The 25,328-nt window shown below is 42.3% G+C and overlaps 1 protein-coding gene and 1 pseudogene across 3 annotated transcripts; one reads left to right on the top strand and one right to left on the bottom strand.

The window, feature by feature from the left end:
- The first annotated feature begins 402 nt into the window (after positions 1–402).
- On the top strand, positions 403–4,069 carry LOC120800224 (annotated as a pseudogene).
- An 8,753-nt stretch (positions 4,070–12,822) lies between these two features.
- On the bottom strand, positions 12,823–24,188 carry LOC120800642 (cytochrome P450 7B1). Of its 3 annotated transcripts, XM_040146890.1 has the most exons (7): positions 23,762–24,186; positions 22,974–23,506; positions 20,060–20,196; positions 17,921–18,532; positions 14,621–14,827; positions 13,656–13,834; positions 12,823–13,422 (listed from the first exon to the last, which is right to left on the bottom strand). In XM_040146890.1, the coding sequence occupies exons 2-7, from the start codon at positions 23,042–23,044 to the stop codon at positions 13,129–13,131; spliced, it is 1,500 nt and encodes a 499-aa protein (XP_040002824.1). In that variant the 5' UTR covers positions 23,045–23,506; positions 23,762–24,186; the 3' UTR covers positions 12,823–13,128. The 3 variants fall into 3 exon arrangements, with proteins under 3 accessions (XP_040002824.1, XP_040002825.1, XP_040002826.1); XM_040146891.1 differs by lacking the exon at positions 22,974–23,506 and having other exon boundaries at positions 23,762–24,188; XM_040146892.1 differs by lacking the exons at positions 22,974–23,506; positions 23,762–24,186 and adding an exon at positions 20,686–20,888.
- Between the last annotated feature and the right edge of the window lie 1,140 nt (positions 24,189–25,328).

Below are 25,328 nucleotides of genomic sequence, written 5' to 3'. Positions count from 1 at the left end.
AGAAACAGTGCAGTAACATAGTGTTTACACTCTGTAGGACATTAACATGTAAATATGATTAAAAAAAATACCAGACTGCACATCACTGGACTTTAGAATGTGGTGTTAACTGAATCTGTCGTCCCAGAACACAAAGCTCATTAGAAATGGAGGAGCTGCTCACAGCTGACTTTTTTTAGAAAGTACAGGGCTCCAGCTATGCCTCCGAAAACAGGAGAAACCCGGGCTAAGAGTTCAGGCGAGCTGCTCACGATGACAATGCTAACATGCTGATGTCAGCGTCAGCACCGGATTAGCGTGCTAACGTGGTCTAATTAGCAGTAAACACAAAGTCCAGCTGACGCTGATGGCTGATCATGAGCCCAAATTTTTTAATAAACAAATGAAAAAGTTGACCTCACGATGGCGCAAGATGAAAGGTCAGAGGATCAAAGCTGGTACGATTCATCCTCTGGGGACTATGAGATAGTGTGCAAAAATTTCAGAGCAAGCACTAGCTTGGTTAAAACGCCAATAAATTCTTTTTACTCAGGGTAGGTTAGGTTTTTCAAGTTTTTTAATCAAAATCTAATGCCAACTACACCGTGACTGAGACCAGTCGGCAAAGCACCATTTTGATAAGAATCGTTTTTACCATCTGAACCACATCTGAAACAGATTAGAGTCATCTGAGATGCTGGCACGTAGGTAAATATGTTAAGAGCTACTGAAAACGGATCCCTTTTCAGACATGCAACTCGTTATCTAAATATGATAGAAATTTAACATGTCAGTCTAATGTCTGAATAAGGACCTGAGTCCTTTTATGTCTCCATGGCAATCTGATGGGGTTGGACCTGTAACATTCATGTAAATCTTTCAATGTTTCAAACCTGAACTGACTGTTCTTTACTGAAGGAACGTCATACACAGGAAGATTAAACGCATGCCTTCTTCACCTTAGTAAGAGCACTGTAATAATTGTCGTGCTTACTTCTATCTGCTACACTCAAAGACAAAATATCAGTTTAAGTAACAACTAAAACACTGAATAAAGAAACCTGAAGTTGAGTAGATTCTTCTCAAGTCAGATCAGCATATAAAAATGATTTGGGCCCCTCATGGTGAAGGGCAATGAAGGTAAAGAAAAGCCCTTGAACAGCCACAACAATAATTAAACCAACACTCCTTTAATATAAAAAAAAACATGTAGCATGTGAGTAAAAAGGAATGAATGTCCCAAATTTACGTCACATAATGTGCACTGTCAGACATTATTACATGTAATCAAATCCAATATGAGATTGATTAAAAAATGTATCGGAAGAATTTACTGTGAAAGGCTAAAGGCTATTAATTAAAGGTGCTATATGTAAGTTTTCTCTGCTTGGAACGTGGTTTCTTGTCGGGAGCAGGTGGGGGTGATGGTGGTGATGGTCACTCACCAAGAGCTTCAGCCATCGCTGCATTTAGAATACGTCCTCTGAGCAGAGCAGCTGCTTCATCCTCTCATGTTGGAATGAGGACAGATTTGACGCTACAGGGACTCACTATCACAAAGTGATGGGCTATGGCTAGCTGGTTAGCATGCTAACCAGTAGAAGACAACAAGTGTTAGAAACAGAAGCAAAACCAGAGTTGGCGTTGCTTTCCACAGCTGGAGGCAGCTCTTGGTGAGTAAAGGAATGAAGTTTGATGCTGAACTCACAACGTTTCTTCTAGACTGGTAAGTAAACAGTTAATATTAATGCTAATGTTGGCTATGTAGACATAGCAAATACCTGTAGATGGCACCTTTAAGGCTTCAATGGTAAAAAAAAAAAAATTTAAAATCTGTAAGTATCGCAGTCTGTGCGAGAACTGGGAACAGAGCTGCACTGGATTTACCACTGTCATGTCATGAATTTTATTATTATTATTATCACTATTATTATTATTACCAGCTTTATTTCATCCGGTAATCTGAAGGAGATCAGGATCTCTTTTGTTTGAGACACCAGAGTGCAGCAGAGGAAATGAGAAGAGAGAGAAGAAACAACAAAGTACAGCCGGATGCAGATACAAGCAGCATCAGAAACAAACACAGCCATCTCTAAAAAGTTCTAAAATTTCCAGTTTACGTATTCTTTGTATGAAAAGGACTCAGGAATCAAATTCCTCGTCTTGTATTGTATTGTATTACATACTCGCAAATAAAGTTGATTCTGGTTGATTGAATCTTAAAGTTATTTATTTTATTGTTTATAAGGACCTATGTAGTAGTTTTAGTTTCTGTTGCTGTAGCAAAACTTCAAAACAAGTGTCTAATCCTGTCTGGTCCTGCTCTGACAGAGCGCCACCCACTCACTTGACGCGGTGTGAAATACCAGGAAAAAAACTGTTTTTCTGCCTCACTGAGAAAAGACTCCCACTGACAGAGGACAGCTGCAGGAGGGAATACTGGGAATACTGGGATACCACCACATCAACCTGATGCTAACTCCAAACTGAACAAGAGTTGTACAAGAACAAAGACTTGAAGTGAAAGAAGCTTGCAGGGATCCGGGAGTGAAAGACTGGTTTCTTACAGGAGAGAGATGAGGGGTCTTCAGAGGCTCTCTGCAGTCTGCACTCTGAAAAACTGTAACTCTCCAGTCTGGACCATCAGCAACCAGTGTGTGTCATCTGCAGAGATTCAGAAAAAGAACACCAACCACAGATTCAGACCCATCTGTGAAGCTGCTCGACAACACGAGAAGGAACTAGAGGAAACTCTGCAGGCCTTGAAGCGGAAGCGAAAGTGAAGTTTGAGCAAACAGCAGATCACATTGAGGTGCAGGCCCGACACACAGAGAGGCAGATTAAGGAGCAGTTTAAGAAGCTTCACCAGCTTCTAAAAGAGGAAGAGGAGGCCAGAGTGGCTGCACTGAGGGAGGAAGAGGAGCAGAAGAGTCAGATGATGAAGGAGAAGATGGAGGCTCTGAGCAGAGAGAGAGAGCAGCTCTTTCAGACACAGTCAGAGCCACAGAGGACGAGCTGAGCGCTGAAGACCTCTCAAAACCTGCACAACTACAAGGCCGCAGTATAAAGAGTCCTGGAGCGCCTCCTGCTAGAGGATCCAAAACTGCTCTCAGGAGATCTGATAGAGAAGGCCAAAAACCCGGGCAACCTGACCCAGGATATGGTCTCCTACAGTCCTGTGGCTCTGGACCCAAACACTCCCAAATTAAAACTCATCCTGTCCAAAGATCAGACCAGTGTGAGATGAGGACAGAAGCAGCAGCTTCCTGGAACCCCAGAGGGGTCCATTTACTACATCACTGTTGTGGGGCTCTGAGGGTTTTAACCTAGGGACTCACAGCTGGGATGTGGAGGTTGGAGATAGTTTAGGGTGGAAACTGGGTCAGCAGAGTCTGTCCAGACAGGAGGATGCAAATGGTTTTAAGTGCTAATTTCAAAGCAGCCTCCACATCCCATCCACCCAGGGTTCTTCCAGTGGGGAAGAAGCTACAAAGGATCAGAGTGAGTCTGGACGGGGACAACGGAAAGCTGTCGTTCTCTGATCTTGATATAACAAGCACTTGGACACCTTCAGACACACCTTCACTGGAAGACTGTTGCCACACCTCGTTACTTGGGATAAACTCACCCTTACGATTTTACCAGTGAAGGTGTCTGTGAATGTGGAACAACACAGTTAAAGATAATTATGATACTAATGAGGTGGTCACGAGGCAACTATTCCTTAATTTTGTACCAATGCAATACTACTAATACCACTGCTACACAGTGGGATACCTACACCATATCTTTGAGTGACTGCTTTAAACCTGCAATGCTGTCTCTTACCTCGGTAATGGTGCTTGATGTTTGCCCAAACTGTAGGAGTTGGTGGGGATTCAGACCCAAAACAGCCCTGTGTTAAAACAACACAAGGGGCAGCTGTGTTGGTGGGGGATGTCCAGTTTGAGTAACAGATCAACGAGCTTGAAAATTTATCAGATGCCAAAAATACTGGATTTTAAAACTATGAAAAACTATGTTTCATCTCTATGATCATTTTATGTTTCATCGTTATCCAACGTGCTTTGAAACATGTTACAAAGGAATCTAACAGGAACCTGCCCTGGCATGTATCTGATTGGCAAATGCAGCATTTTGCTGGATATTGTCGCGCTGTGTTGCAGCAAAACCTGAGGCAGGTTCACCTTTTTTGCCAGACGACTGTATGTCATTTTGCCAGAGACCCCCGTGTTGGTACACTGACGGACAAGACTCCATTCAAGTAAATGAAAAGCTGCATTTTCTCTATAAGTGTTTAATCATGTCAGCACAGTTGGATTTAACTGCTTTAGATTGTAAAAGTATTCCCACTATTCTGTCCACCCTCTGTATGTCTACCTCTGATTTCCAACAAACTGCTGACAATGTTAATAAAGTATTGAATGGTTTTCATGTTTCTACGGGCAGAAGATGGACAATTTCTAATAAAAAAACAACATAGCATTGATGCTTTTTGTCCTCCTCCTCCAGTTCATGTGGACAACTGGCTTCTAATGTAGGAACAACTTCACTGAGGAGAACAATATTCTCTCAAGCACTGAGAACAAAGACTGTAAACATACATTCATCAACATCTTACTTACTGCAAACAGGTTCAGCATCCCTGGTGCTCAAGAGGCTGCAGGTGTTTCTGAACATGTCCAACATTTTGCGTCTTGTTAACAATAGCTTTTTGTCCTCATCTGATGGAGAAATAATATAATTATTACTCAAGCAAATAACATGATTTATTTTTAGCATTGGTATCAAGCAAAACATCTGAGAAAAGGTTATGATCATGAACATCAGTACTTTTAACCATAAAGCACTAATCCTCTCAACAAATAACCCGACATCATGCGGTTGGATTCACGTTTCTGCACCAGGTGACATGGTGGTCAGGTCATCTCTGCGTTTGTTACAGGAAGTCTTTCTTTAAACTTTTGTTTATGTCTTCCCACGTCATTTTGGCCAACTGACGCCTTCCTGTAATTAAGCATTTCAAATACCTTGATACTGTTCTTGACATCCACCTTTTGTATCGTGTACATTCAGAGATTTGTTCAAAAAGTTTAATAAGAGATCCTTTCAGTAGTCTGTTTAGTCCACACTTTAAACTCCGTTTCAAACACATCTATTTTATATATATATAGATATACACACATATATACATATATATGTGTATATATATGTATATAAGATCCATTACTATTTGGACAGTGACACAGTTTTCGTAATTTTGCCTCTGTACACCACCATAATGGATTTGAAACGAAGCCATCAAGATGTGACTGAAGTGGAGACTTTCAGGGGTTTAACAACAATGTTTACAGTTGATTATCAACTGTTTATCAACAGCCATTTTTATACATAGTCCCTCATTTTCAGAGGCAAGAACCAACATAATTATAATTATAAGGATTATTTTTAATACTTGGATGAAAATCCTTTGCGGTCAATGATTGCCTGAAGTCTGGAACCCATGGGCACCACCAAGTGCTGAGTTTCCTCCCTTGAGATGCTTTGCCAGGAAGTGAAAGCAAGCTCAGTTGGGTTGAGGTCAGGTGACTGACTTGGCCACTGAAGAATATTCCATTTTATTTGCCTTGAGAAGCTCTTGGGTTGTTTTCACAGTATGTTTTGGGTCATTATCCATCTGGTCTATGAAGCACCATCCTATCAGTTTTGCAGCATTTGGCTGAATCTGAGCAGATAGTTTAGAACCTTTACACTTCAGAATTCATCCTGCTACTTCCATCAGCAGCCACATCATCAATAAACACCAGTGACCCAGTTCCACTGGCAGCCTCCACCATGTTTGACAGATGATGTGGTGGCTTTGGATCATGAGCCGTTCCTTTCCTTCTCCATACTCTTCTCTTCCCATCATTCTGTTACAAGTTAATCTTGGTTTCATCTTTCCAAAGAATCTTGTTCCAGAACTGGGCAGTGTTTTTGAGATGTTTTCTGGCAAAGTCTAATCTGGTCTTTCTGTCCTTGAGTGTAACCAGTGGTTTGCACCATGTGCTAAACCCTCTGTATTTAGATTCATGACGGCGTCTCTTGATTTTAGACTTTAACAATGACTCACCTGCCTCCTTGTGAGTGTTCTTGACCTGACTGGGTGTTGTGAAGAGTTTTTTCTTCACCAAGGAAAGAATTCGGTGATCATCCACTTTAGTTGTCTTCTGTGGTCTTCCAGGTCTTTTGTTGGTGCTGAGCTCGCCAGGGCTTTCCCTCTTTTTAAGAATGTACCAAATTGTTGATTTGGCCTCCTGAAGTTCCTGCTATCCGTTTGATAGGTTTGTTTTGTGTTTTCAGCCTAATGATGCCCTCCTTCCTTTGCATCGACACCTCTTTTGACTGAATATTGAGAGATACCATGAACAGCTACCAATGCAAATTCAAAATTTGGAATCAACTCCAGACCCTTTGTCTGATTAATCTGCATGAAATAACAAGGGAACAGGCCACACCTGGACATGAGACTGGTTGTCAGTCAATTGTCCAATTACTTTTGAGCCCCTGAAAACTGGGACTATGGAACTATGTATTAAAATGGCTGCAATTTCTAAAGAGTTAATGTGATTGTTTTGGGAAACCACTTGAATTAAAGCTGAAAGTCTAAACTTCAATCACATCCTGATGTCTGTGTTTAGAATCCACTGTGGTGGTGAACAGAGGCAAAATTACAAAAACTGTGTCACTGTCCAAATACTTGTGGACCCAACTGTGTGTATGTATATATACATACACACATATAAATATACATATACAAACACAAATACCATTTTCACATTCAAGTGAATGGGTATATATGAACTGATTAATGATTTCAGAACTCGATATCACAAACTGACGGAGGTGGCACCACAGCAACATTAGATGGATGTCTCTCACATTATCGATCCGTTATCTTGTTTACAGTTGTTCTGTCAGTTTTTGATATGGAGCGATGATGGGAAAGGTGGGAAGGTGAATACAGGACCAACATATTAAACACGATAGCAGTGAGTTCACTTGCATTATGAGGTTTCGAGTCTAATCTTTCCACACAAGTGCAGTATTAAGAGCAAACAGCAGATGTCACCACATTTACTCTGATAAAATGCTTTGAACAAACCATTTTCAGCACATTTACTTCAATGCAGTTCGAGCTATTTATCAGTTTATTAGTTTATGTTTTATTTGTCTTAAGTATCTGATTTTTCTAACTATTTGCTTAATTCAGGCTAGATTTCTTCAGGCTTTTCCTTTGTTAGTTATTCCTTTAGTTTGCTTTGTTTTCCCAGTTGTCTATTTATTCTATTTGGGTTTATTTTGTAACAGTTTGACAGAAATGTAGGCACCTCAGGCTTTCTGACAGGTAGGCAGGTACAGGACCATCATGCAACTGGGCGGGTCTAAGAGAGGCAGCAGGAAGGAAGGAAGGAGGATTTACCACGGGACTGTTGATCAGACTGACTTAGCTGTAGGTTGCTGTTCCTAATAAACTGACAGCTGAGTGTATTACACTAAATGAAAATTATAAATCGGTCCACTTTCATGAGGATGGGGCAGGATGATTGGGATACCTGCCAGTCAAATCTGGCCACACTGCTTGGGAGCGGGAAATTTAAAACTTGTGGTTATTAGCAGCTAAATGAGATAAACTGTTAGCGTTCTGTTACACACAGTAAATAAGTCCTACTTTGGTCGCTACCAGTGTGTTACACGACAGCTAATTTAGACATCATCTGACTATGAAGCTAAACCACAAAAGTTATAGAAACATCATCTCTGATTCCGCACCGTCATTCACAGCCTGTTCAGGAGCTCAGTGCCCAGAAAGTTTACTAACGGGAGAATGTCAACAATATGTCAACACCTGAGGGAAGAAGAGCTTGTCAGGTCCGGAGCGGGGAACGAAAATCCGAGTGAAGCGGGTTAAAAGTGACAAAACCGAGACTCACCCCGGTGTAGTTCAGGTGTCAGTGGTTGAAGTCAACACAACACCTACAAACCCAACATGGCGTCGTCATTTCTTCTTCCTCCACCTACCGCTGCCGCTCAGGCTCTCTGCTGCCTCCCGTGGCGGGAACCAATATTGCAGCAATACTACTGAACGAGCATGTGACAGTGGATCAATGTGCTACATGATCAGCAGATATTGGCCATGTATCGATGAATTTAGCACTTTGGCTATTTCAATATTTTTTTCACAGAAAAAAGAAAAACATATCTATGAAAAAGTGTTTTTTAACTCAGGATTACAGAAGTAAACAATAAAAAAAGTAAAACCAAGTCAGTCTGATCAACAGTCCTGTGGTAAATCCTCCTTCTTGAAGGTTCTGATGATCAGGTTTTGTTCAAACTGTGTTAAAGAGGAGTTGATTAACAGCGTCTGTGAATGTGTGTGTGTGTGTTTTCACCACGATAGCGTAACAATTGTAAGATACAGTCACAGAAGGTGAGTTCCAAGATGGGTGTGGACCGACCCATGAGTACAGAGTTCTCATGTAATAATGCAGTAATGACTACTGCGTACTCATGTAATAATGTAGTAATGACTACTGACTACTCATGTAATAATGTAGTAGTGATACTGAGTACTCAGGTAATAATGTAGTAATGACTACTGCGTACTCCTGTAATAATGTAGTAATGACAACTGATTACTCATGAATTGATGTAGTAATAACTACTGATCACTCATGTAATGATGTAGTAGTGACTACTGAGTACTCAGGTAATAATGTAGTAATGACTACTGCGTACTCCTGTAATAATGTAGTAATGACAACTGATTACTCATGAAATGATGTAGTAATGACTACTGAGTACTCATGAGATAATGTAGTAATGACTACTGAGTACTCCTGTAATAATGTAGTAATGACTACTGATTACTCATGTAATAATGTAGTACTGACTACTGACTACTCCTGAAATAATGTACTAATGACTACTGATTACTCATGTAATAATGTAGTACTGACTACTGAGTACTCATGAGATAATGTAGTAATGACTACGGATTACTCCTGTAATGATGTAGTACTGACTACTCCTGAAATAATGTAGTAATGACTACTGATTACTCATGTAATAATGTAGTAATGTCTACTGCATACTCATGTAATAATGCAGTAATGACTACTGGTTACTCATGTAATAATGTAGTAATGACTACTGCATACTCATGTAATAATGCAGTAATGACTACTGAGTACTCATGTAATAATGCAGTAATGACTACTGAGTACTCATGTAATAATGCAGTAATGACTACTGAGTACTCATGTAATAATGCAGTAATGACAACTGATTACTCATGAAATGATGTAGTAATGACTACTGAGTACTCATGAGATAATGTAGTAATGACTACTGAGTACTCATGTAATAATGCAGTAATGACTACTGAGTACTCATGTTATAATGCAGTAATGACTACTGAGTACTCATGTTATAATGCAGTAATGACTACTGAGTACTCATGTAATAATGCAGTAATGACTACTGAGTACTCATGTAATAATGCAGTAATGACTACTGAGTACTTATGTAATAATGTAGTAACGACTCATGGGTCAGAACGACAACGTGTTTTCAGGCGTCACGTCTTCTGTGATCTCATCACAGGACGGTCTTTGGTTTTTTTTCCAGCATCTAAATCTGAGAACAGACCTAAATACTTCTGAAATGTATAAACACACACACACATATACATTTCTCGATATGTTGTTATGTTGAGAGCAACTGCCTGAAAAAGAACAGTCTCAGTATCTTATACCTGAATCTGGGTGGCCGTCAAACCTGGAAAGTTTCATCTGGGGTTGACAGGCCCGAGATCTGGAACATTCTTACACTGATAAAATTGTCCTTGAAGATTTGTATTTTAATCCAATAGTTTTCCTGCTATGCATGATCGGTTTCCCATCACACTGGTGCCAGTTCACAGTGACCTGGCAGGTTGCATTGTGCGTCAGTTGCATTCTATTTTGAGCCTAATACTAACAACAAAGCAAAACTCAAATATTATATTTCATGTGAAATTTCTGAAAACCACACATGCCAGTATTATGTAAAGAAACGTGTCTATATCAAGTCAAGTTTTCACGTTTAAAAAAATCACTTATTTATTTAGTTATTTAATTATTTAGTTATTTATGAATAAAGGAAATCTTCTCAGCACTTTCTCATGGATAAATTCTGTGTAAAGTTTGAAGGAAGTCCTGAATCCTCCTTTCCAGATGTGTGGATTCATGCAAATCACGCAACAAACTTTAGGTATTACACAAGGGTCTGATTCTGCCAAGTGTAACCGTATGTCTATTATTTTTAGATTCTCAAGCAAAAGCATTTGCCCCAAACAACAGAGCTTTGACATCTGTAAGAAGTGACCTTGACATTTCCTTTGCATGGCAGAGCTCCCATTTTCATTTTCAGATTTAGACTAATAGGATGACTAGACTCATGTCTAAGTAATATTCAGTTCCAAAGAACAACAAACCAGCTGTTTGTCCTTTTTTCTGACCATAGAAACAAGTTTAATGACAAATTGCATTTATCGATGAATTTAGCACCTTGGCTATTTCACTACTTTTTTCAGAGAAAAAAGAAAAACATAATCTGTGAAAAAGTGTTTTTTTAACTCAGGATTACAGAAGTAAACAATTAAAAAAAAAAGTAAAATCAAGTCAGTCTGATCAACAGTCCTGTGGTAAATCCTCCTTCTTGAAGGTTCTGATGATCAGGTTGTGTTCAAACTGTGTTAAAGAGGAGTGTATGTGTGTGTGTGTGTGTGTGTGTGTGTGTGTGTGTGTGTGTGTGTGTTTTCACCACAATAGCGTCACAATTGTAAGATACAGTCACAGAAGGTGAGTTCCAAGATGGGTGTGGACCGACCCATGACTGCTGAGTAATACTGTAGCAATGTAGTACTGACTACTGAATACTCATGGATCTGAAGGTCATGTCGACAGGCGTCGTAGCTGCTGTTTGTTTTACATTACAGTTCATTCTAAAAGGGCGGACAGCTTCACATTAAAATACAGAAGTAGTGTTGGTTGTTCATGACGCTGACATGGAAGTAGTTCACTGCATATGAATCACAATTTTAAATAAAATTAAAAAAAACAATAATCTGCCATCTGATCACTAAACGTTTAAACAGTTGTTGTAGTTGTTATTCCAGTCTCACTATTCATGGCAGTGACATTAAAGGAACAAGCCCACATTTTAGGAAATCTTTTTGATAGCCATCTAGGTGCAGGTGGTCACCATTGATGTATTATGAGATATTTGTTTTACTCCAACAACCCCCCTATGAGTTCAGGACTTTAGAGATACTGTGTCTTGGAGCGACTTAGAGCTGCAGGAAGGTGGAGATTTTTCTCTTTTGATGGAGCTAGGCTAACAGTTTCCACCTGTGTCCAGTCTTTGTGCTAAGCTAGGCTAACAGTTTCCACCTGTGTCCAGTCTTTGTGCTAAGCTAGGCTAAACAACTCCTTCATACATGGAGATGAAACAGACTCTGGAGAAGTCCGAGAAGAAGATTTACTGAAATGTCGGACTGTTCCTTTAACTTTAGTATCAGTAGCAGAAATGTAAAACCTGTCAGAACTAAACAAACGATTATAAAACTAATATTAAAACACTGTGATACAACATTGGGTCCTTTTAAAGTTATTGTAAAGTTCACTTTAGTGCCTGTCTTATTCAGAGCTGCTTTTATTTACAAGCCCACATCAGTGCTCAGATTGATACAGTATTTACAGTGTAATCTGCTGTTCACATAAAAGAAAGATGACTGCACAGTAGAAAGGACCCAACACACAGTAGGTGATGGACGATACAGAATCCAGACACTCAAATAAAATGTCAGGAAATAAGGAATGATTCTGGACACACTACTACAACTTTCTCGCAACAATGAAATGAATTATTGCCAAGCAGCACTTGGCAGACGAGGACATTTCTTCCTCTGGAGTATCTGCTGCCAATCAAAGACCAAAAATTAGCTCAGTAAACCAAACCAAACCCAACCTCCAAATATATCAATCTTTCAAGTGCTTTGGCTCTCTGAGTTTTAGGCATTGGATGCTTTTCAGGCCACAAAAGTGCAGGATGTGTGGAAATAAAAAGCTGTTTATGTTTAACCAGACCAGCACTCAGTAGAGCACATTCCTCCATCAAGTAGAAAAATGCCCTATATCGCAATTTTAAGGAGCAAGATAAAACATTCCAGGAATGGAGCTTTGACACATATTTTGCCTTCTTTTGCATGAAATATAAAGTTTTGACCCCTTTGCTTTCTCATGTCCCTGTCATTCCTGATGCCTGCTATCCCACAATGCACCGAGAGGCAATGTACTCGTGTTCCATAGAAAATTAAATGCTGTAACAGGCTCAGTGGGTTTTTATCCATGAAACTGCAATAACTGATCTTTTTGTCCACTTGTTTTCAGCAGAAACAGTAGTGAACACATCACTGACATATCATCAGCTTTTCAGATGAGTTGTTGAACTTGTGATCAAACAGCTGCTTATTTCCACGTCCAGCAGTTACAGAGCAACATGATCCTTCATCTGGATCTGGTGTCTGTGTCACCTGATAACTAAGTCCAGTACTCCCTCTCTTTTAGCTCCAGTTTTGGTCTCCACCAGCTCCCGAGGGAATCATCTGGCTCTTAAGCTGCTAAACGCTCTGCTATGTTCACCAGCTGGTCTCTGACTGTGTCTGCTGTGTGCTGCTGAGCAGGTAGTGGACAGTAGGTTTTTACAGCTGTTTCTCTGAAAAAACATCTGCCTGCTCTGGCTAAAGATAAAAATGACGCTGTGAGAGTGAACCAGAGCAGTAAACTGAGAACCAATGAGCTGAAACTCACTGTAAAGCTGAGTAAAGCCGAGGGGGAGCTGCAGGTTCAGCCGATCATTATCTTTAGTTTCATCACTACCAGAGACACCTGAAGATTAACCACTGTTTTGTCATGTTCACATTTTAATATATTACCAAAAAAAATATCAATTACGGTCGATTTAAGCTCTGGCCTGACTGAACATGGATCCAGCAGAGAACACATTCTCCTACTGTGTGTCGGGCCAATAACACACCCACCACCATCACTGACACTTCCGTCCTGGCTAATCCATTCGCATTCTGTAGCGGAATCTTATGTCGGTGGCAGGTAGCATGATTCCCAGTCCGGCTCTGCTGGAGTTCAGAGTGACTCTGGTTTGACCCTCCTCCAGTTGAAGGTCAAAGTAGAGCAGCAGGAGACACAGGAACTGTTTGATCTCGTTGATGGCGAAGTATCGTCCAGGACAAATGGAAGAACCAGAGCCAAAAGGCATGAGGTAATACTTCAGCTTCTGACTCTCTTTGTAGAAGTCCGTCTTCTCTTTCCCGTCCTGTATGTAGCGGTCAAACTGGAATGTCTGACCATACAGAAATAACAACAAGAGGGTGTGTTAAACAGTTCCACAGTTCCAAACACAACCTGAACCCACTGTCTCTCTGCCATGGGTTTACTATAAGATCTGGATACGAGACTCATCTCATTTTAATGGGTAGGTTAATGTTGTTTAAAGACGAAGAATAAATGGATTCAATTTTACTGTCAAGATGATGACAGTGTATTTATGTTAACTGATAAGTGATTGATCAGTACCTGAGGCTCCTCATAGATCTCGGGGTCGAGGTGCATACTCCTAGGGTACAGAACGATGATGTCTCCTTTTCTAACAGCCACCGAGCGCTTGCTGTCCAGCTGCAGACTGAAGTCCTCCTGAGCCAACCGGATGTTCATGGAGGCCGAGGACAGACGGAGGCTCTCGTTGATGGAGCTCTCTGTGGAGGGAGGTCAGATCTGTGGTTACCGCGCTGTGTTTAGGATTTTAGCTGTGTTGCATCGTTGGGACAGAGATGCCGGAGGACACACAGGCCTGCACAGATCAGTTTTATACTGTGAACAACACTGTTGTTGTTGTTGTTGTTACTGTGTGAACATTTTATCTGTGAGGCCTCAATTTAGCTGATGTTCCATGAATACAGAGTTTTGCTTCTCAGGAGTATCTGAACTCTGGGATCTGGCTGCAGTCATGGAGACAGATGATTTCATGTGGCATCACCACATTTACCGCAGGTAACTTGGGACGTGTTTCAGATTGGCTGTTCTTCAATCTAAAAATCCACTGCTTGGTACTTACTGTGTGTTTTATTCATTTTTATTATTATTGTTAGTATTAATCTTAAAAAATATTTGTATAATTGTTTTTACTATCTATGTCCCATTGTTTATTAACTATGCTTTAGTTACTGTGCTCTACTTTAAATTGCCATTTGGTATGTTTTTTGTTTTGTAAATGTATAAATTATGTAATAATAACCATTTTTATGTATTCAGGTCTCCCATTAAACTGAGATTCATCTTATTAGAGAGCTTGAAAAAACGATTTTAGGGAAGTTTTAGCTTTAAAAGAAAGCTGCAGGGAACAAATTAATTTTTTTTACTTAGCTGGATCAACGATGTGTTGAAATAACCTGATGTCACCATCTGCAGTTATGAAACCCTCCCATGTCAGCCTTCCTCTGGACTGATAAACAGAATCTAAACATGAAGAGAAACCATGGTACCCAGATAGAGGAGTTTGTCCAGCTGCTCTCTGCTGAGCTTCATGTCTCTGTAACTGCTGAACTCGACTTCGCTGAGCCTCAGGACATCGTAGATCTCCTGACGGACGACCTCCAGAGCCTCAGGGTGACTCACCAGGTAGTACATGGCCCAGAAGGTGGCAGGGACAGTGTTCCCCACAGCCGCCCAGAGGATAGTAAAGTGATGCGCTGAAAGTCAGGAGGAGAAGGGAGAAACATCGAATCTTTCGGGCTGCTGAGAACAAAACTGTAAAACAAGATTACTCTTTCAATCCAGCCGGTTGGGGCAGATGCCGCCCCCCCACAGTGAGCCGGATCCTGTTCAAGGTTTCTACCTGTTAAAAGGAGTTTTTCCTTGCCGCTGTCATCAAGTGCTTGATAATGATAGAATGTTGGGTCTCTGTAAATCTAACTATAAAGAGTCCGGCCTAGACCTGCTCTACATGAAAAGTGCCCTGAGATTGGATTGAATTGAATTGAGTTGACTTGAAGATGGGGGAAGTTATACCACACCCAAACGTCACCCATATCTCCCCCACAGTGGCAAGAAAAAGTAAGTGCAGCCTTTGGAATGATCTGGTTTTCTGTGTTAAATGTTCATAAAACATGATCTGATCTTCATTGAAGTCACAAGCTCACACAAACGCAATGTGATCAAGTTCATAACACACAAACAATTACAATTGTTCATGTCGTGTCCCATTAAACATTTAGTTCTGGTGGAAAAAGTCAGTTGGATTTAATAACTGGTGGAACCTCAACAAGCTCTTCCAGTAGCTGTGGATCAGACCTGCACAGCGTTCAGGAGGAACGTTGGACCGTTTGAATTCATTCTGTAGTATATCTAATTTGATGTTTAGAGTCATTCTCCTGCTGCGTCTCCCAACTTCTACTGAGCTTCAACTAGTGTACAGCCACCCTGGCATTATCCTGTAAGATGCCTTGATAAACCTGGGAATTCATTTTACCCTCGACGATGGTGAGTCTTCCAGGTCCAGAGGCAGAGAAAGCCCCCAATCACGATGATCCCTTCCCCGTACTTCACCGCTGGGATGATGTTTTCATGTTGGTATGCAGAGTCTTTCTTACACCATGCATAGTGCTGGGTGTTCTTCCCAAACAATTAAACCTTGGTTCAGTCCCCAAAACATTTTCCCAGCAGTGTTGTGCAGTGTCGAGCTGCTGTTTGGTAAACTTCAGGTGTGCAGTGATGTTTTTGTTGGAGAGCAGCAGCTTCGCCCGTGGTGCCCTGCCCTGGACACTGTGCTCCATGATCTGCGTATGAAAGACTCACGAACAGAGATGTCAACCCACTTCATGATTCCTGTAAGCATTTAGCTGTTACTCTGGGCCTCTTTTTTTACCTCATTGATTGATCATTCTGCTTTGAGACTTTGGAGTCATCTTGATTGGACGCCAACCCCTAGGGAGAGTAGTCACAGAACTAAAGTGTCTCTGTTTACAGACAGTTTGTCTGACTGTGGACTGATGAATGTTTAAACTCTTTGAGGTGACTCTTTAAACGTCTCCAGCTTTGAACAAACCAACAATTCTTGATCCTGCGTCTTCTGAGATCTTGTTTATGAGGCCTGGTTGAATAACAAACTCAAAATGTTTGAGTCCTTTTTATGAGTCACAGTAGCTCTAACCCACACCTCCAATCTGGTCTCACTGACTGGACTCCAGGTTTCCAATTAACTTTAGTTGATGTAATTAGACGAGGGTATCACATACTTTTTCCAAGCTACACTGTGAGTGTTTGAATGATGTTTTTGATATGGAGAAGAACAATACAATGATTTGTGTGTTACTAGTTGAAATAGATTGTGTTTGTTCACAGTTGTAACTTAGATGAAGATTTGAACACTTTTTAAGAAAAATTCATACATAAATGCGGATAATTCCAAAGGCTTCGCTTACTTTTTCTTGCCAATGTATATATCCCCCACATCTCTCCCTGTATTTCTACATCTGAGATTATGGAAGAAAAGAAAAAAGAAGTAGAGAAGAGAATAGAGTATAGAGCCATACGTCACAATAGAGTATATTACAAGTATGACAGTATACAGTAGAATAAACTACATTCGAGTAGAACACGTAAATAACTAAATATTGATATATCAGACTCTCAGTGCACAGTCAGTCGTGAGAGAGTTCTGCTGGAAAAAAACGTGTTTTCTAGTTGCATAAAAAAGCCCTTCCAAACATCTGTTCTGTAGGATTCTGGGAAATAATTAAGAGACTGTACAAAGGAAAGACAGATATCTGGCTAAAATCTTACTAATAGCAATAAGAAAAGCTATGAGAAAGTGGTGCAGAGCTGTTCCTCCAAAGATAAAGATATGGCTTTGATATCGTTTAGAAAATTCTCTCAGGGGACTGGACCTACCTGGACACAAAGAACAACCATCCTGACAGAAATGAGAAGAGGTGGACCATTTAGATGAACTGAGATACCAAACAAAGCTCTGTAATTGTTTAAGTGTGGCATAACTAGAAATGAGAATGTATATATGTTCCGTGTTTGTTCTATGTGATGAAAACTTTGGAAGACTGTCATGTTAACACTGTCAAACATTAAAACTTAATAAAAAGTATGAAGGTATAAAAAGGAACATAATGGAGCAGTAAAATAAAAAACCCAATGATCAGATTACACATTAAGAAGTTTAGCAGAAAAATACATAGTTTTTATCAGGAGACAATGACTGAGATTAATGTGTGAGGGACAATAAACTGTAGGTTGGTTTATCAGAGAGGACTGTAGTGCTCTGCCGATCCCGGAGGACAACCTGGTCTCCCAAAGCAAAATTCAAGTTCCTGGTTTGCTTTCTTTAAAGCTGCACTAATCAATATTTTTACTACTGACACTAATGTGAACGGGGCCACTCAAAGCGACGAACCCAAAGAAAATGTTTATTCAGAGAGAATTATCCAACTCAGCAGATCCCTGTGTTTTCTTGAGAAAAGTCTCTTTAAGGTGTTTTTTTGTCTCTTTGTGGTCGTCTGAATACTTTGAGTTCTTTTAACTATGACCACGATCTTTCCTGAACCTTAACTAAGTACTTTCAGTTGCCTAAACCTAACCAGACCTGAGCCTCAGAGGTGGCAGATCAGGCAATGCTCACCTGAGTTGTTCAGAAGGTGTCAAATGATCTATGTGTGGTTCATGTTAGAGGAACTGTTAATCTTTCAAGTGGCAGCAGAACAATGTTGTGACAGTAATCAAACTGTAAATTCCCTTAAATGAACAGCTACCAAATCAAAAATGTTGCTGTCAACCTGCTTTATCGAAGTCGCTCAGCGTGTTGTACTTTTCAAACAGCTCCAATCGTCTCCTGACGAACTGTGATGCGTTGGACCAACATGACATCCTGTGTGGCAGGAAGTAGTTGATGAGCTTCTCGCGGACCGCCTTGGTCCGTCCCAGCAGCCAGATGGGGATCTGAGCGATGAGGAGGGGAAACATGGAGTCAAACTTGATGAAGTCCTCCCTCAGCATCCTCATCCCGCTGTGGCGGCTGGTGGACGGTGGCCTGCCGTACATTGTGAGGAAGGTTGCCTCGAACATAACCGAGAAACAGAACTGGTACATGCTGCCCCTCTTCCAGCCCCCCTCCTCTTCTGGGTTCTCCCCCAGGTGGTCCTGACGAAACAACAGCATGAGGTTACCCATCATGCTCTCTGTCAGAGATGTGAGATTTTGTCCCTGGAGGAGGTAAAAGGAGCGTTTGATTTCCTCCTGCAGGCCGGGGAACTTCCTGTCGATGACGGGTGGGTAGCCGAAGACGAAGGAGGCCATGTTTTTAGAGAACTCATGGAAGTCCAGCTGTTGCCTGTGTTTGATGATTTTTGGATACACTAAAGGGTCCATGATGAAGGTTATGTATTTACCTGCAGTGGAGAGGAGACCTGGGTCAATACAACAGCTGATAAACAAGGTTATCAAAATATTTAAAGGAAGAAAATGTTTAGAAGAGAGTGGGTTTGAAACACAGCGTACACTGATGAGCTAAAACAATATCACCAGCATGGACAACTCGGACCAGATGGGAAAGCCCTCGCTGATCTTGCGGATCCGCAGTGGTTTGCGGTTTGTCCTCCTTCTGACTACTGTCAGTAGGTCCTCACCACATCTGAGCAGGAGCTCCCCAGCAGCCTTGCTGTTTCAGAGATGCTCCGACCCAGTTGTCAGGTCTTTACACCTGCAGGTTTCTCTTACATCCAACACACAGACCATGAGAACCAACTATTCACTTATTGTCTAATATATCCCAGAGCTTGACATGTGCTGGTATGATGAGATAATACATGCAATTCAGTTCACCATTGAGTGGTTGTAGTGTTCTGGCTCATCGTATATCTGCTGTCGGTGTTGGTTTAATTATCGCCCACTTGCTTTAAAGACAGTGCCTTCGGCTTTGTTCACTCTGGCATTTTCTCTGTGAATTACTAACATAATGTTTTAATTTTTAATAAAATCTCCAGGCTCAGCGTGTTCACTAGTGGAGACAAAGTATGCATGGAGCTGCAGGGTTTACCTTCTCTTTTATCACACAGGGGGTAAGACAGTACAGCCAGGACTTAATTAATTTTAATCTTTTTTTTTTAAGCTTTTACGCTCTTGTTTGGATAGTTCCGTTTTATTAGGGGATATAATTTTATGTTGATTGTATCTATGGTTTTGTTGGTGGTTATTTATTTACCATTTTTGGCTGCATCCTTATCAGTGTTTGTTGATAAGGATGGAAGCACTGCCATTGCTACTGACTGTAGCAAACCACAAGAGTGCTGACCTTGGAGAGAGCCGGAGACATGGATGGATTATGAGAAAATGGGCCTGTGGGAACACACAGCTAAAAGGGCCCGTAACCTCCTACACAGGAGCCCCAAACTGAAAGAGACACAAAATGACTTTTTGTGTTTCTTTGTTGTCATTTGGTCCTTTTTTATCTTTTAACTGAGATCTATGATATTCAAAAAGAAGTATTAAAGGACCAGCGTGTAGGATTTAGGGGGGTCTATTGTCGGAGATGGAACATATTCATAATCATTGGTGTATAATCACCTGAAAACTAAAAACTGTTGTGTTTTCGTAGCTTAGAATGAGACCTTCATATTCATAGGTAGCGGGTCCTCTTCCACAAAGACCGCCATGTTTCTACAGTAGCCCAAACGGACAAATCAAGCACGGGCTCCAGAGAGGTTCTTTCACATTTTTACGTAACCTGAAGGCCACCGTAGCTTCTCCAACACCCTTGGAAAGGGAGGGGTGAGGGGAGGGGCATTCAGATGGTTGTGGTCTGCAACATTACCACTGGATCCCACTAAATCCTACAAACTGGTCCTTTAGCAGCCACTTTGTACAGAGGCTCCACCCTTATCAGAGGTGGGGAAGTATGCAGGAGTTTAAATACCAACCGACTATCTGCACTGTAAAAACGTCTCCAAATTTCTTCTTATGTTCTTCCAGAAATTTATGGGCATCTTTTCCAAACTCCAGAGCCTTTCCAACGAAAGGGATCCAGCCTTTTATTAAAGGAGGTTCACCGTCTCTTCTGCAAAAGAGAGAGAAGAGAAATGTCTGATTAACAGCTATTAATCCCCATTATTGCTTCTCCTTTATTCTCTTTTATAAACCTGTTCCGTCAGCAGCATAATTTCCTTTATAAAAGTGTGGGAAATTTCAGGGCTCAGAATGAGCCTGTGTGTCTTTTGGGATGAATTAAGTTTTATCTTCAATGATCTTGATTAAAGCATCAACTGAGGATTATTTTCCTCATCAAACGATTGACCAATTATTTTCTCAATTAATTGGTTATTCCTTTGGCCTATGACATGTGCAAACTTCCCACAACCCAATGTGACATCTTGTTTAATTTGTTAGTCCGTTGGTCTGAAACTCAAACAGATTTCATAAACTGGCATAAATGACAAAGAAAAGCAACAAATCCTCACACTGGAGAAGCTGGAACCATCAATATTTTTGCTTGGAAAGTGGCTGAAACCAACAATGATCACTAATTGTCCATCTCATGTTGACTCACCAAACCTTTGTCAGTGACTGTCCAGAGTCTCCTCTAAGACAGACAGAACACAGCTCATGTGTTTCCATAGTTGACAGTTATTGTTACGATCGGTTACTTTGTCGAATAATTTCAATGTCCTAGAGCACAGGGTGACGTCTTCATGTCCTGTGTCGTCCAAAACCCAAAGAGCTCCAGTTCAGCATCATGTAAGACAAAGAAAAGCAGCAAATGCTCAGATCTAAGAAGCCGGAAGCAGAAACTTTTCAGAGCGACCGACCTCTGCAGCTCCAGTTAGAGTCTGATGAAGATTAGAGGTCTGAAAACCGCTTGGTTGGTTCAGAGAGAGACGGTGCTCACGGTTAAAGAAACCGGAGGATGTGAAGTGAACTGAGGTCAGCAGTGTTAAATCGGACTGTCTGTCTGGACGCTAGTCAGACTAGTTTGCGTTTTCTTCTCCTCCTCCTCTGCTCTGCGGACATGAGCTGAGTTTTGTTTTTCCTAAATCCTTTGGTTTGGCTCCTTCGGTGCTTTCTTTTCTCCGTGTCTTCATGTAAATCGTCATTTCATTGAGCCGGAGGAGGACCTGGTAAAATTTCAGAGTTGAAAAGCGAATTCAGCTGATCTGGAATCAGGAAGGTCCCCCGAGTGACGATACAGGAACTAACAGTGTAGTGCAGGTTAACGCGCAGCGTCTAAAAATCATTCATATGAGACAGGTGAACAAATTCTCATCATAACCCCCTGACACTTGCACCTGCTGACAACTGGGTCCCAGGTTTGATCCTATCACAGCCACATCAGTGTCGGTGTATAGATATCAATCTGATCTGATGATCAGCTGATGTTCTAAACACGTAACACAAACATGAGGACGAGGATCTTTAGCTTCAGACCATAAAGAACTTTGACCCCAACTCTGTGATGGAGGCACTGATTCTAACATATGTTGGATTCCAAGTTCCCAGAAAACGGTGAAAAATAAAACCTGAGTGAAGTCTTCTACCGTTAAACCACCACAGAAGAAGAGGACGCAGCGAGACGAGGTCATTCAAAGCTCAGGCGATGGAGAACCGTGTGGAGAACGTGATGGAACCTGACGTTTCTGTCGGTTCCATGTGTTGATGGGAGGAAGGTTCCGGTCTCCTCGTGGCTCCTCACAGACCTGATGGTTTCCTCTCTTCACGCTTCACCTTCGCCAGAGTTTAGTCGCTCAGGCTGTTTCATCCACAGCTTGTTTTACATTTCTGGTGTTTGTATTCAGGGTCTTTTTTAAGCTGAAATTGAAAATGGGCATGAACACATGCAGATGGAAACCCACGTGGATACTGAGACATAACGTGGAAGAGGATCAAATCAGACAATGACGTCAGCCGGCTGATGGGACCATTTAGGCTCCGTCGCTGACAAGTTGACCTGCACACTTTCAAAAGTCCCGGACACCGAGCGGAGTCTGTTCTTTTAAAAACCAGGGCGAAGGATCCTCATCGGAAATGTTGATGCTCTTTATTTAAAAACGAGCGTGGGTGCATTTATCGGCATCCAATGGGTCACAAGAAAAACCGAAACACCTGGTGGATCAGTCAGCAGGTGTGTGCAGGTGCGTCCTCAGCTCCGGTCCTGAGGATCTTCGGTTAATTAAGGGCGTCTCCCACTGATCCACGGGATCCAGATCATGTAGTTGTCAGCTTTAAATCCAGATGTTCGCTCCTGGAACAACAGCTGTCAGCAGGTGAGCTCACCTGTGACCTTCATGCTGAGGTTCGGTCTCACGCATCACCTGCAGCTGCTCTGATGATTGAATTGGTCTTTATTGTCATTTCTCAGGCAAAGAACCCATAACTCTCCGGTCCAGGTTTCTCCACATGAAGATCTGTTACCTGTCTTCACGTCCCAGCTCCGGCCTGTGGCGATCTGCTTCTCCTGGTCTTTAGTCAGAGGAAAGTCTGCGCCTTTCATATAGGTCAAGAGAGCCGCAAACCTGGGACATGCTGGGCTCGAGGACATGGTTCCCCTAGGCAATAATCGGCTGATCAGCCGATAATCGAAGGGAAATAGCGACCGATGATCGATAACCTGATGTTGCCGGTGGCAGACAGAGTTTCTAACTGGCTGTAGATGCTGGAGATTCAGTGAAGCTCTCTCTCTCTCACACACACACTCACACTCACACACTCACACTCACACTCACACACACACACACACTCACACTCACACACACACACACACACACACACACACACTCACACTCTCTCTCTCACACACGCGCGATTCCTGACTTGGGTGTTTCCACACCGACCCAAACTGACCTGTTTCTGCCGCGGAGGACGCAGAGGACCAGGGTGAGGAGCCCGAGCAGGAGCAGCAGCCACAGGTACATGTTTCCGTCCGAGTCCGTGGAGACCGACCCGCACCCAAACACACAGACCGACAGACCGTCGCTGGGAAGGTGACGCAACTCTGTCAACGCGCAAAGAGCACACCGCCTGCTTCCGGTAGCGGTCTTCAAAATAAAGTCCCTGTGACCTCGCGTGCGGGAGTAGAACCGCTCGGTGTTTCTCGACGCACCGACTCGTCGCCCGTCGCCTGTTATCCGCTGTCGGCTCGACTGACAACCGTCCCCTTCTCCTTTAAACGCACGGTACTTGGTAATGAATTATTCATCTGAATTTACTCCTCCACTCACAGACCTCCGTCCATAGTCTCTAAAACCAGTTTAACACAACGAAGCCTCTTTTCCCGGAGCGTGTCCACCTCCGAGTCATTGTCTGGTGACTTGGGGTCTGTTGCTTTGCTGTGGGTTGTCGTTTAAAGCCTTTACGCTGACGAGAGTAACGTCCGGCTGGAGGAGGAGGGAAAACGCCTGAATTAAACCTGATCCTTCTAATGAAATCGTAGCTTCTACGGTTCAGACTTTTGCACTGATTATTATTTTATTCCAGGCACAGAACCGAACAACCTAACTAGTGACTGAAGCCGTCAAATAAATGTCGTGAAGTAAAAGTACGAAGCAACATGAAATGGAAAAGCACCTCGAAACCGGACTTAAGTGACATGGTTAGAGTAAATGGGGACCCGCGGGCAGGGGAGGACTAACCAGAACCAGAAGACAGACCTTCCCAGCGACGTTCCCAGGAGAACACTGCTCAACCCACGGTTGTGTAACCCCCGACGGACGGATATTGTGTAATAAATTCCACTGGAGAGAAACTACAGATCATCAGCAGGAAGGACTCAAGCCCCTCACTGAAGACGCAGTACTAGTACTGGAAAAAGGTACTCAAGGTCCAGAATGCAAGTATAATCAGGAAAGGGGCCTCAAAGTATTAGAAGTAAAAGTACTCGAGGCAGAAAAATGTCCCTGTGACTGTTTCACTGTTTTATATCTTTAGATTATTACAAGTACAAAAGCAGGATTTGACTGTTGTAGCTGGTTTAGGTGGATCCTATTTGTAACTTGCTTATAAAGCTGCATCTAAAGAACGCACTGATTGTTAATTGGTTGTTTTTTGTGTAAAATATCAGAAAACGGTGAGTAAAGCTTTCACAATAACCAAGAGTGATGTATCGTCACATGAGGCCGGTAAAGCTCTGCCAGAGCTCACAGGGAGGGGGTCTGGTTGGATGGACGGGTCAAATGGGACCGGAGACAGGCCTGTTCCCAGAACTTTAGAAACGCTGAGGTCAAGAGTTGAATCCCCCCACCCACAAGCCAAATACCAAGAGTTTTATTCATTTATTTATTGAGAAACTTGCTAACTTCTGTTTTCGGCACATTTGATTTAAATGGGACAGCTCATTCGGGGGAAACTTTGGAAGGTGCTCTATTCGCCCTGTAATCAGCACCAAACCACACATTTCATTCATACTGACCCGCAGAATTAAGTCTCGCCTTTTCATTTCCCAACATGAAGGTCTGGGGGAGAAAGGCGGAATCTTTTATTTATTTTAGGTTGTCCTAAAACCCTAGAGGAATTTCAACCAACCGTTGGTTTTACTTCCATCCATCTTCTGACCCTTATCCAGAGTCGGGTCTCTGTCGGGCAAAGTAGTCCAGACATCCGCCCCCCCAGCAGCGATTTCCAGCTCCTCCTGGGGGACCCGAGGCGTTCCCGGCCAGATGAGATATGTAGTCTCTCGAGCAGGTTCTGTCTCTACCCTGGGGCCTCTTTCCGGAAAAGGAGGAAGTTTCGGGAAGACGTCCAATGGAAGGCGCCCAGGAAGATCCCGATCACATGCTCACACCACCTCAACTGGCTCCTTTCGATGCAGAGGAGCAGCGGCGCTACTCCGAGCTCCCACCGGTTGTCGGAGCTCCTTGCCCTGTCCCCAAGGCAGAGCCCAGACCTCAGAATCACCTCCCACTGGTGATAAGGAGAAGAGATGCCAGGCCCTCCAACCCCCCAGGGAGTTAGCGACACTGCAGGGGACGAGTCGAACTCACCAGGGCTCGGTTGAGGCCTGAATCCTTCCTCTGGACACTGCACGTTGTGGTCTGTTACTGGCTTACTCTTAATCAGTCCTCCCAGACCCACTTCCTCTGCTGTGACACAAGAGACCTGGAACTGAGGAGCAGCTGAAAGTCTGGACCAGAACCCGGTTCAGGTTGAGTCGTCACGTAGACATACTCGTCGTCAACTCTTTTGGTCAAACATACTAACAAT

The sequence above is a fragment of the Xiphias gladius genome, chromosome 15 (assembly GCF_016859285.1).
Source record: "Xiphias gladius isolate SHS-SW01 ecotype Sanya breed wild chromosome 15, ASM1685928v1, whole genome shotgun sequence".
Lineage (NCBI taxonomy): Eukaryota > Metazoa > Chordata > Actinopteri > Istiophoriformes > Xiphiidae > Xiphias > Xiphias gladius.
This window is presented reverse-complemented; position numbering and strand designations above follow the sequence as displayed.